This window comes from Borostomias antarcticus, assembly GCF_949987555.1.
Source record: "Borostomias antarcticus genome assembly, chromosome: 5".
NCBI lineage: Eukaryota > Metazoa > Chordata > Actinopteri > Stomiiformes > Stomiidae > Borostomias > Borostomias antarcticus.
Window position 1 is genome coordinate 14538957 of NC_140238.1, and position 11045 is coordinate 14550001.

Consider the following 11045-nt stretch of genomic DNA (forward strand, 5'->3'; position numbering starts at 1 on the left):
GGAATGAGACTGCAGACCGACTGGCGAAAGGTGCGCTGACTAAGGTCATCTCGGTGCCTGTTCCGCTCGGGAAGGGAGAGGGGAAAGCGGTGATTAGGAGGAAGGGATTTGAGTTCTGGCAGAAGAGGTGGGATGAAGACCAGAAGGGGAGGGGGTATCACAGGGTGCAGAAGTCAGTTATGGTGAAGAACTACACTGCACAGACCAGGAGGGAGGAAATCGTCATGGCTAGACTCAGGTTTGATCACACGGGACTGAACGGCACCTTGTTTGTACTGGGGAAAAGGGGGAGTGATATATGTGGGCACTGTGGAGCTGCGGAAAATACTGAACATGTTCTGTTGCACTGTCCCAACTATGGAGTAGAGAGAGAGAGACTCCGGGATAAGGTCAGAGAAGCAGGTCGGGAATGGACTTTGAGGGGTTTACTGGGCACGGAGGGGGAGGGGGTAGGAATCTGCAGGAAGGCTCTATTTACTTTCTTGGGACACACACGGTTGTGGGGCAGACTGTAGTCTGTGAGCACTAGGATGATGACATGATGATGCACACTCTTGTACAGTAGGTGGCGGTATGCACCTTTAAGCTGTTTGCGATCCGCCATAAAACCCAAGGAAGAAGAAGAAGAAGAAGACTGTTGTTTTGGAAACCATCGCAACGGAGCCGCTGGTGGCGACACAGCTAAATGGGGTCTAAATCACGGCAACTAGCCAGCGAGGTTGCTACTCATGGTGAGCTAGCTAACCAGCTAATGTGTTTAGTGATTTTGAATTTGCAAGTAATTCTATCCACCAGCTTAACGTTACATTGCTAACGCCAAAGCAAACTTGATAGCTAGCTAGCTGGCTAGCTAACTAGCACTAACAGTTAGCTAATCAGCTAGCTAGTGCTAGCTAACGCTAATCTAAACTGGTGCTAACGTTAACTTGCCACCAAGAGTCCGACAGTTAGTTATCTTGCTTTCTTGCTTTTTCAGAAGGTAAATCTCGTTCGAGTCCTTTGTATGCACGATGAATACCCGATCAGCGTTCAAGAATGCCAGCTGGTGAGTGCACATAGCCTAATAGCGACTGCAGTGATTTGAGATCAAAGTGCAGCAGCTTAGGTAGCTAGCTAGTTATGGACATGCTGTAGTTGCACGCCATATAGTGCTCTATAGTCGATGCAACCTAGCAGTACTGTTCATTGGAGGCTGTTGTCTGTGCCATCTTCACAGGTGAAAGTGAAGCCCGAGCAAAGACCAGGGCCAGATTTGATGAGGTCTTCAAGAAATACACCGACCTACCATCAGAAAGTAAAAATAATAATAAGAAGAGCCCTCATCCTCAGGAGAGCATTGTGGTGAGTGGGAACAGGTCTATGACTTAAGCTTTGTGAAGTTCATTTCTGCATCTATCAAATAACTCCCATGTATGCATAAAATGATTGGGTATTTAGTTAACATTTGCATATTATCCACTCCCCCCTCACAGCTCCAAACTCTGAAGAAGAACCTTGACCTTGACAAAGACACGGAGGACAATGAGACCATCCTTCAGAATACTTATCACCCCGATCAGGGCAGCCCTCGTTTCACCAAGAACAAACGTAGAGAGAGGGAAGTAGCAGAGAAGGTCAACGTCAACAACAATGGAGAACAGGTGGAGGGTCAACCCACCAAAGGCAAGAGGAAGAGTAAGAGGGAGCTTCCTCCGGCTCCTGTCCAGGATGACTCCTCCAGTTACATCATTCAGACGGACCAGAATTACGGTGCTGGAAATGGTGGAGCCTCCAAATCCAAGATCCCCGTGGAGCCAGATGACCCTGGAAAAAGACGGAAGAGAAAAAGCAAGAAGGAGAGGAGTAACGGGGATGAGGACGCCGCAGTAGAGGGCCGGGAGGTGGAGGCTGCAGATGAGCTGCTTCACGAATACCAGCAGCAGATAGCACAGGAGGAAGAGAGGGCTGTCAAGAAGACCTTTGGCAAGAAGACAAACCCAGCCTCTCAGGAGGTAGTGTTGAACAATGAAGTTGGAAGAAAGAAAAAGAAGAAGCTGAGGTCGTTAGATACTGAGAGGGATTCAAGGTTTGTATACTCTGATCATCAGTGAAATAGTCTTCGCGCTGTATCCAAAATATTATTTTGTGTCTTAAGTTGTCATAGGGTGCTAGTCCACAAAGTATAACCAGTACCATAAAAAACAAAGAATGGGACACACTCCAGTAAGATTACTTTTGGGGGATTTAATCAAAAGTGATGACATTTTCTAGAGCTGGAGCTCAATGTTTCAAAATTGTGCGTCCCGTTCTTTCTTTCTTAAGGTACTCGGATGATCAACCGGGACTTTGAATGACCTGCAGATGCCCTGAAAGGTGGGGAACAGTATAGGGATTGATTCTGTTTTTTGCTTAACAGTATGGTTTCAGATCTGCAGCACAGCCAGTCTGATGAGGTTTCAGAGAGGCGGCCCAAAGAGAAAACCTCTTCTACCAACAAGGGCCCCGATAAAGACACAGAGGTGGACTACAAAGATGATTCTGTACAATCCAAAGGGAAAAAGAAGAAGAGGAGAAAGCAAGGTGGATGAAAGCAAACTTTAACCAAAACATTCAACCTGTTCCATAAGATGTAATGAAATGTGTGTAACTGTTTGTTGTATTTGGTTTCTAGTGGTGAAGGAGAATAGCAATACGGAAATCGAGATACCCAGCAGACCAGCCTTTGATGACAGTCTGGTGCTGGGAGTCTACATCCACAGGACAGACCGGCTCAAGACTGACCTGCTGGTGTCACACCCCATGGTGAAGGTCCACGTCATCGATGAGATCACTGGGCAGTATGTGAAAAAGGAAGACAGGTGAGAATCTGGTGGTTTTGTTGCTAAAGGTTGTAATCTATTTCTCCACCTGCAGCCGAGTGCCAATTATATCCATGAAAAATACGGCTTGAACTTATCTTTTATGTTCCACTGTATTTTTCAGTCATCGGCCGGTCTCATCGTTCTATGAGCAAGAGAATGTAGACCATATTCTTCCCATCATCACCCAGCCCTTTGACTTCAAGAAAAACAAATCGACCATCCCAGAGTGGGAGGAGCAGATCATCTTCAATGAACGTTTTGGCTATTTTGTTCAGGATGATAATGAAAGCCCATGTGTTATGCTCTTTTTGGAGGTAAGAAGCATACTCCATATGTCACAGGCCTCGCTGCGTTACTCGTCAGTATCGCTCACCTTCACTTGCCCATGCTGGGTTCAATCTCGGGTCCTCTGACTTGCCAATGCACATGAAAACCTTACATGAACACCTCTTTAGCCAGCTACGCCACCGAAAAGCTAGCGATTCGATGGCACGGATGGTTGGTATTTATTTATACTGAGTGAATGTAACCAATCCAACTCCATAGGAACCCATTCCATTCTTTCCATTTTCATTCTTTCAGTTTTCAAATAAAAGTCATTCATTTTATATTGTGTAGGTGCTGGACTTCATGACCATGGAGGAAGCCAAAACCAAAGTAGATGTTGACAGACATGAGCGGGGATTTCGAAAAATTGCATGGGCTTTTCTAAAGGTAGGCATTTGAGGAAAAAAAACTTCAGAAGAAACCTTGAACATTTGATTGGTCTGTTATTGAATATAAAACCTCCAATTGTGACATTTAACTTTCATGTTTCCTCCAGCTTGTGGGCACTAACGGGGTGCTGAATATCGACAGTAAACTCCGTCTCCAGCTCTACTGCCCCCCTCCACGGGCGAGAAGACAGCCTCAAGCCATTGAGGTGGTGGACTGGTGGAGAAGATATCCCCGGAACAGATATGCATCCACTCTCTATATCACTGTGAAGGGCCTCAAACTCCCTGATCATGTAGGTTTGATATTTCATTTACAATTTCACTGCTTTTATATTTCTTTACCGGTATATTAACATTTCATTACATTATATTATTACACGGCTCTCTGGACAATCACGCATTCTACCGGTGAATTATTTCTGGATAATTCACCGTCTTGGAGCAATAATCACCGCTGCCAAAGGCAACACATTATATGTCTATGGGCAACAGTTGGAGGTTGTCTGAAAGTTGCTGAACATTCTAAATATCAAGGTTGTCTTTTGTAGGCTCATGTGAAGAGTGTGTATTACTGTGTATTAATGTCGTTGGTAAGTAGCCGTGTAATAAGCGGGATAACACCTCGGCTTCGCCTCGGGGTTCCGAACGCACTGTCGGGCTCTAATTTTCAATAATCACCGTCTGGTCGTATATTATCCCTTACTTAACCTTCTGAGTTGATGTTGACTCTCTGCTCTGCAGGTGGACCCCAGTATCCGCTCCATGATGGCCCTGCAGCAGGAGAGGGGCAGCGCCTCCTACAGTGAGCTCCAGAGTGAGGTCAGCAAGAAAACCACAACCCAGCCACTGGACAACAAAATCCCCCTCCTGAAATGGAGCCGGATGCCCGGGCAGGTCTGCATTAGAATGAGAAGTCCCTCAAATCTAACTTTAAAAACGTTCCGTCAGTTATTCCGTGAACGCTGTCACATGTGACTTATTCTAGGCCCCGCTGAAGAGGAAGTGCTGTGTGACGTGTTTGTGCTCGTGCCCCAGGTCTGCCGGATCCCCAACAAGCCTGTGCTGTCGTTTCGGGGCGGTGTGATGGGCTGTTTTACGCTCCGCTTCTCTCATGATGGGAGAGTCCTGGCAGCTGCCTGTGCTGACAGAGATGCTTTCCCCATCGTTGGTGAGGAACTCCCCATCAGCACCGCCCCCGCCACACACACACACAGTCTCAGAACATCCCCCGCTTCAGCCGGGACACCAGTTGAATTGAGACAATATTTTGAGTCTAATGAGGAAAACATGTATTGACTGACAAATTGACCCTTTTTTGGGGCAGTGTACGAGATTCCTTCAGGCAAAGTTCTGTCTGCCTTCAACGGTCACCTCAGTATTGTTTATGATCTCTGCTGGTCCAGAGATGACCGGAGCCTCCTGTCGGCCTCCTCAGATGGCACTGTCAGGTAAAGTCTGGAGAGGGAGGGAGGGAGGGAATTAACAATGTCATGCTGTCATAAAAACATAGCATGTAGAGGCTGGGTGTACTGTATGTGCTCTTTTGATATTGTTTACAATTCTTCTTGACTCCAAGCTGGACCCCAGTGAGTCAGTGTACATAGTATACTGTACCATTTTAATGTCGAATAGATAGAAACTGTAATATTTGACAACCACCCCCTCTCTCCCATGCACGTCCATGACGTGGAGGATGGAGGGTGCAACGCAGAGGATACCATGGGGGGGATGATTGAGATAACAATTTTCAGACAAATCTCAGTTGTTAAAACTGACTGTTAAAATTGTGATGTGTTATCTCTTTCTCCGTCAGAGTATGGAGAATGGAGAGGCTCCAGGGCGTTGCCCAGAAGGTGCTCCCTCACCCCTCGTTTGTGTACTGTGCCCAGTACCACCCCACAGCCCAGAACCTGGTGGTGACGGGGGGCTACGACTACCTGGTGCGCGTGTGGGGGGTGGATGTCAGTGACGTCAACGGCCTGCTGCTCCAGGAGTTCGAGGGCCATAAGAGCTTCATCAATGCTCTATGTTTTGACTCTGAAGGTATGAGAATGCAAGTCCTGTTCTGTCTCAGAGATTGTTCTGCGCTAGTGTCTAACGATGTTGTTAGTGCCACTGCATGGGGGTTGATATGTGACTGTAGTGAATCCGCTGTCCATCCACACAGGAACTAGGATGTTTTCTGCAGACAACGCAGGTCAGATCATCGTCTGGAGGACGGCGGTGGATGACGGCTCACACCAGCGACCATGTCGACACTGGAGCATTGAGAAGGTTTGAGAAGAAACACTGAACGTGAAGTTTAGTAAGTCCCATTGCACAGAACTGACACAAGTCTGTCCCTTGCAGGAAATCGGAGAGAGTGACCTCAGTGGAATACCCATCAATACGTTAGAGGTCCACCCGAACGGACGCCGACTGCTCATCCATGCCAAGGACAGCGTTGTCAGGGTCATGGATCTGAGAGTGTAAACATCTGTTATGATAAATATATGCATTATATATAGTATATATGATATAAATTCCATGTGTCGTGTATATACTGTATATATATTTCAGTGTATTGACTGATTGAATTTATTTGAAAGATTGTTAAAATACAAATCGTGCTTTACCTGATTTGGGCAACAATACATCCATTAACACCATTCTGACGAGCATTAAAACACAAAGTCTAGTGACGTATTTCCATTGTGGTCCTCTGTTTGTCCTTGCGTTTGTGTCACAGGCTGGCCGTGAAGAAATACACAGGAGCTACCAACTACAGGGAGAGGATCCACAGCACGTTCACACCCTGCGGTAGCTTCATCTTCTCAGGGAGCGAGGACGGAATGGCCTACGTGTGGAACGCAGAGACCGGTGAGGACGTTTTGACCAAGCCCAGACTAGTTGATTACCCAGTGCGGTTATTGAGACGTTGTACACCGATGTACTCCGTGGTTTTCAACACATTTGTAGACTCAGATTGGTCACTGAAATACTTCCATGTCTGCTGGCGCGCCCACTGTGTCGTGTAGGTGACCAGGTGGCGGTGTACTCTGAGCTGTGTTACCCCACTCCGCTCCGCGGTGTGGCCTTCCACCCTCATGAGAACATGGTGGCCTTCTGCGCCTTTGGTCAGAGCCAGCCCATGCATGTCTACCTGTACGACCGCAAAGGTGAGCTCAGCAGTGTGTTTGCCTTGATCAGGCCCTGGTTTTTCATTGGTTCCCAAGTCTTCCTCGTTGTCACAATGACATATTCCTACTCCAATCTGAACTGATGCAGAGTCTAGAATGATCGTCATTCCTCAAAGTAGTAATACCCGCATGCGCTGGTGCCTTGTAAGGGTTGTGTATTGGTGGTGCTGAAGCTGTGTCTCTGTATGTTGGTCTAGTGGCCCAAATGGAGGGGGAAAGCCTGCAGGTGCAGGGCCAGAGCAGGGTGAGCTCAGCAGGGACTCTCAGGAACAACCTGGAGCCCGTCGCCTTCCAGGACGCCGCCGCCTCGGCCATGGACCGCTTTGCAGACACAGCCCGGCTGTCGCTCAAGATGAAGCGCGTCAAAGAGAAGCTGGATTCTGTTCTTGTACATAGTAAACCGTTACTGACGTCAGTTTCGATCCAGAGTTAATTTAGTACTAGTAGCTCAGTGAATTTCCCTTCGGGGATAAATTAAGTTCATAATCTATCTACTGTACGTATCTGTCTGTCCATCTGTCTAGCTATCTAGCTGAGGGAGTCGCAGTGTCTCATTAGCTTACTTGGGAAAATGCAACTGAAATAACCTTTGCCAATTGTGTCGTTCAGGAGCCACATCCAAATGCCTCCACCATGGGATATGAACAAGGTATGCATTGTGCCACTGCGTTACTAGGCAGCGTAGAACTGAACTACGATAGTGGTAGTTGCATGTTTGTGTGCATGCCACAATATGTTCATTCACGTTTGTGTTGTTTTGTTTTGTTTTTTAGACAAAATGGGGATGTCTCAAATGAGGAGGAGCCTGGACTCTGACTCAGTAAGCAGTGCTCTCATGATCTCTAAACCCTTCAATCTAATGATTGAATTAGTCACAGTGGCCATTAATGCTGTGTACATGATGTATCGTCTGGTCAATGTTGTGGGGCGGCTGTGCTCAGGAGGTAGAGCGAGTCGTTGGCTCGGCAGTTTGAATCCTGGCTCCTTCTGTCCACATGTCCAAGTGTCCTTCAGCAAGACGCATAACCCCAAATTGCTCCCAATGAGTAGGCTAGCACTTTGCATGGCAGCTGCTGCCATTGGTATGTAAATGTGTGTGTGAGAATGGGCGAATGAGAGCCCCATTAAAGCACTTTGGATAAAAGCGCTTTATAAGTGCAGTCCAATTTACCACTTACCATGTTGAAGTCTGTTACGTGAAAAGGAATTGCCAACTTTTGCATCTTGCGCCACTTGTTACCTTTTGCACTCTTTTCTGAGGAGAGGATTCACTGATTGAGACAATCCAACCATTTCCAATTCCCTCTGTTCCAGATGTGTCTGAGTGCCTCGCCCCTGCCCCCCCCCTCCTTCCTGTCACCACACTCTCTGGGTGCACAGCTCATCCCCCAGGCAATGCTGAGCTCCCACAACCGTGAGTGTCGCCGCTCTCATGACAATACATGTCCTGACTAGGGACATTCTGACTACCTCAGGGGCTGTTTGTTTCGATATAATTATTCAGTGAAATGGGGGGTGTGGGTAGAGGGCTGACTAACAGTTAAGGAATATAACTATGGAATGCATCAAACTTAAATGTATTTTTGTAATACTGTAGTCCACATGCATTCCACTGTTGAACTCCCTCGGTAAATTAATCATTTTCATCAGTTCTGTGAACTGCCATGTGAAACTCCGCGGTCTGACCTTAATCCTGATTAAGAATGAGGTGAGGTTTATGAGCTTAAAGGCCATTCACGCGGAGCGAAACTTTTCCGTTTCAAAAACAATGCAGCGTTATGGGATTTCACTAGACAGTTCCCAATCCCGGCAGAGTTATGTACACTGTACACAGAGATGAGGACGGGCCTCTCGTAGTCTTCACCAGTGTCCGTAGGTGGTTACACGTACACACAGTACATCCATGTTTACAGACGTGTGAACATCTCTGGTTCATCTGTTGTCTTTGTCGACAGGTGGTTTCAGTCCAGTGGGCCAACGGCTTCGAGGAGCTCCGTCTCTCAGGCTACAGACGGTATGACATTACTGCTTTTTTTTTGTCTGCTTTGTGTGCTTAACACCTTTTTTTCTGCACGTTTCATGTTCTTGAGAAGTGAGTTCATACTATTGTGTTTATTTGACATGTTTACAAATGGCCTGTTGTTTCTTCCTTCAGGGTTTCCCCGATAATCTTTCCTCAGCCATTCGCGTCGAAGCGGATTCTGTCACGCCAGCTCAGCACGTGGTGAGTTAGTGCTACTGCTGCCTAGAACTGGCGTGGCTGTAAGCTCTGCATAACAAGAAGGAACCCTGTCACAGAGTATCTCCATCTCTCTCCTTCTGTCCGCCAGGTTGTCTCACTCTACGACTACAGTGCAAACCGGTCAGATGAGTTGACCGTTCGCCGTGGTGACGTCATCCACGTGCTGTACAAAGACAACGACAGCTGGTGGTTCGGCCGCCTGGCTGATGGACAGCAGGGCTATTTCCCCGCCACCTACGTGGCCGAGGAGGGTGAGTCAATGTTACGTTGTTTCTGTTTCCAGAAAGAAACTGTTTGGATACGAGAGTCACTGCTGTGGACGTGGTCTCTGATGCGTTCTTGTTTTGTCCTCTGCTCCAGGAGATTTGGCTGAGGAGACGTCTCTGCCTATGGGGGCACAGTCTGCCCTGTCTGAGCAGACCGACCACTCAGCTGAGAGGTCAACGCCCACCAAGGTGACTGAGGCAGAATGTCTGCTTCACTCAACCATTCATGTGTCTGTGTGTTTAAGTGTTTTTGTTAGCATTTCGCCAGATGCCCCTGTTCTGTTCTTCTCCTGCTCTCCTTGTCAACTCCATCATGTTTCCTCTCTGTCCACTCACAGGTGTCAGCCGTCATTAGTGCCTCTGGGGAACTCAAGTTCATCTCTGAGCTGGACACAGACCCTGAGTTACCTGTTACCAAGTAAGCCCCCTTGTTCACTGCAACACGCACCATTTCTGACATTAGAAGTCACCCTGACGGGCTAGGGTCAGGGCAGTGATTATGGGACAGAAAGAGAAATGCTCACGTTTGCCTAATCTTTTCCTCTAAACCGAAGAGCTAGAAAGAAGAAGAGGAAAGTGAAGAGGTCTGAGGTGCCGTCAACGCCTCCCCAGACCAACTCCTCTGATCCTGAGGCTTCAGGAGCAACCGCCAGCAGGAGGAGACCCAGGGCGGTAGACAGACCCCTACCAAAGAGACCAGCATCTACAGAAGGGCAGGCTAACAGCGCCTTTGAGCCTGACGTCTAGACCCATGAACTCCCGTTTGCACTAAGAATGCCTTGAGTCTCTATTCCCATTTTGGGACAGAATGTAGACATTTTTGTTTGAATGACAGACCTAGTTTTTTGGCGGCGTTTTGTTTTTTGACCAATTATTTTAGACGACTTCCAGAAAAATGCTACTGGTGTTGTGTTGAAAAATGTGCATCTCAAAAATGTTTAATGACATGCTTTACGTATTAGCAATTATATGCGTCCACATATGTAGTAATACAAAGTTTTATTTTTTTTATTTTGATATTTTTATGATCTTATTAGAATGAACATAATCTGAGAAATGGGGAAGATCTTTCTGTTATGCTATGTCCTATTTTCTTAGCCTGCATGGTGGAATTCATAATAGTTAGTTTTTAGTCTGTATGTAAGTCCAGCTAGTGATGATGTAAAATAACTGTATTATAGGTACTGAAAATGATGTTTGTGTTTTTTGTGCATACAAATATTTATATCAATACATATTTTGCCATTGTTATCATGACTTTTCCTCTGTTTGGTGTGGACTAGTTGATCGAAGTTAGTGTATTTTCATGGAGATGTTTTACAGTATAAAGCAGTAAAAGGATATTAGCCTGGCGAAAAGAACATGGGTCAAAGTGCTGTCCAGAAGGAATGAGGCAAAAAAAAACAAAGATCAAATACAGATTTCATTTAAAAAATTAATGTATCACGTATCACCTCTGCCTACATTGGAATAAAACCAACCAGTGAATACGTGTTTTAAGAAACATAGCTGTAGGGTTAATCGTATTGTTTTTTTTATTCCATCCCTTAATGCAATAACTCTTTCCATTGACATTGATCTTCATTTAACATTACCTACAGTGAGTTTAATTATTAGCTACTATTAGTCATGAAGACAATGTGCAGCTCTACAAGGCACGTGCTGCTCAAATAAATCTAATCCAAGTCATGTGCTAAGAATGAGAGGCATTACTACTGTGGTTTTTTTTTTTTTTTTTACAAAGCTTTAGAGAAGGAAAGTTTCTAACTATTCACCTCTAAAGAGAATCAAACAAGAATTGG

At 46.2% G+C, this 11045-nt stretch overlaps 1 protein-coding gene across 1 annotated transcript; it reads left to right on the forward strand.

Annotated features, from left to right (window-relative positions):
• The first annotated feature begins 639 nt into the window (after nucleotides 1-639).
• On the forward strand, nucleotides 640-10422 carry ahi1 (Abelson helper integration site 1). The gene is made up of 27 exons (XM_084438209.1): nucleotides 640-731; nucleotides 977-1045; nucleotides 1217-1341; nucleotides 1473-2065; nucleotides 2396-2559; nucleotides 2651-2837; nucleotides 2962-3154; nucleotides 3459-3554; nucleotides 3664-3849; nucleotides 4298-4450; nucleotides 4592-4724; nucleotides 4881-5004; nucleotides 5370-5599; nucleotides 5724-5830; nucleotides 5906-6024; nucleotides 6285-6415; nucleotides 6574-6714; nucleotides 6933-7123; nucleotides 7345-7384; nucleotides 7509-7555; nucleotides 8050-8149; nucleotides 8691-8749; nucleotides 8891-8959; nucleotides 9066-9228; nucleotides 9338-9432; nucleotides 9582-9661; nucleotides 9798-10422. The coding sequence occupies exons 2-27, from the start codon at nucleotides 1036-1038 to the stop codon at nucleotides 9988-9990; spliced, it is 3729 nt and encodes a 1242-aa protein (XP_084294335.1). The 5' UTR covers nucleotides 640-731; nucleotides 977-1035; the 3' UTR covers nucleotides 9991-10422.
• The last annotated feature ends 623 nt before the right edge of the window (nucleotides 10423-11045 follow it).

Bases quoted from the DNA above. Each gene is read 5' to 3' on its own strand.
- ahi1 (XM_084438209.1), top strand. The intron at 3,555-3,663 runs GTAGGCATTTGA...TGTTTCCTCCAG, and splicing joins TTGCATGGGCTTTTCTAAAG to CTTGTGGGCACTAACGGGGT. The intron at 7,556-8,049 runs GTAAGCAGTGCT...CCTCTGTTCCAG, and splicing joins GGAGCCTGGACTCTGACTCA to ATGTGTCTGAGTGCCTCGCC.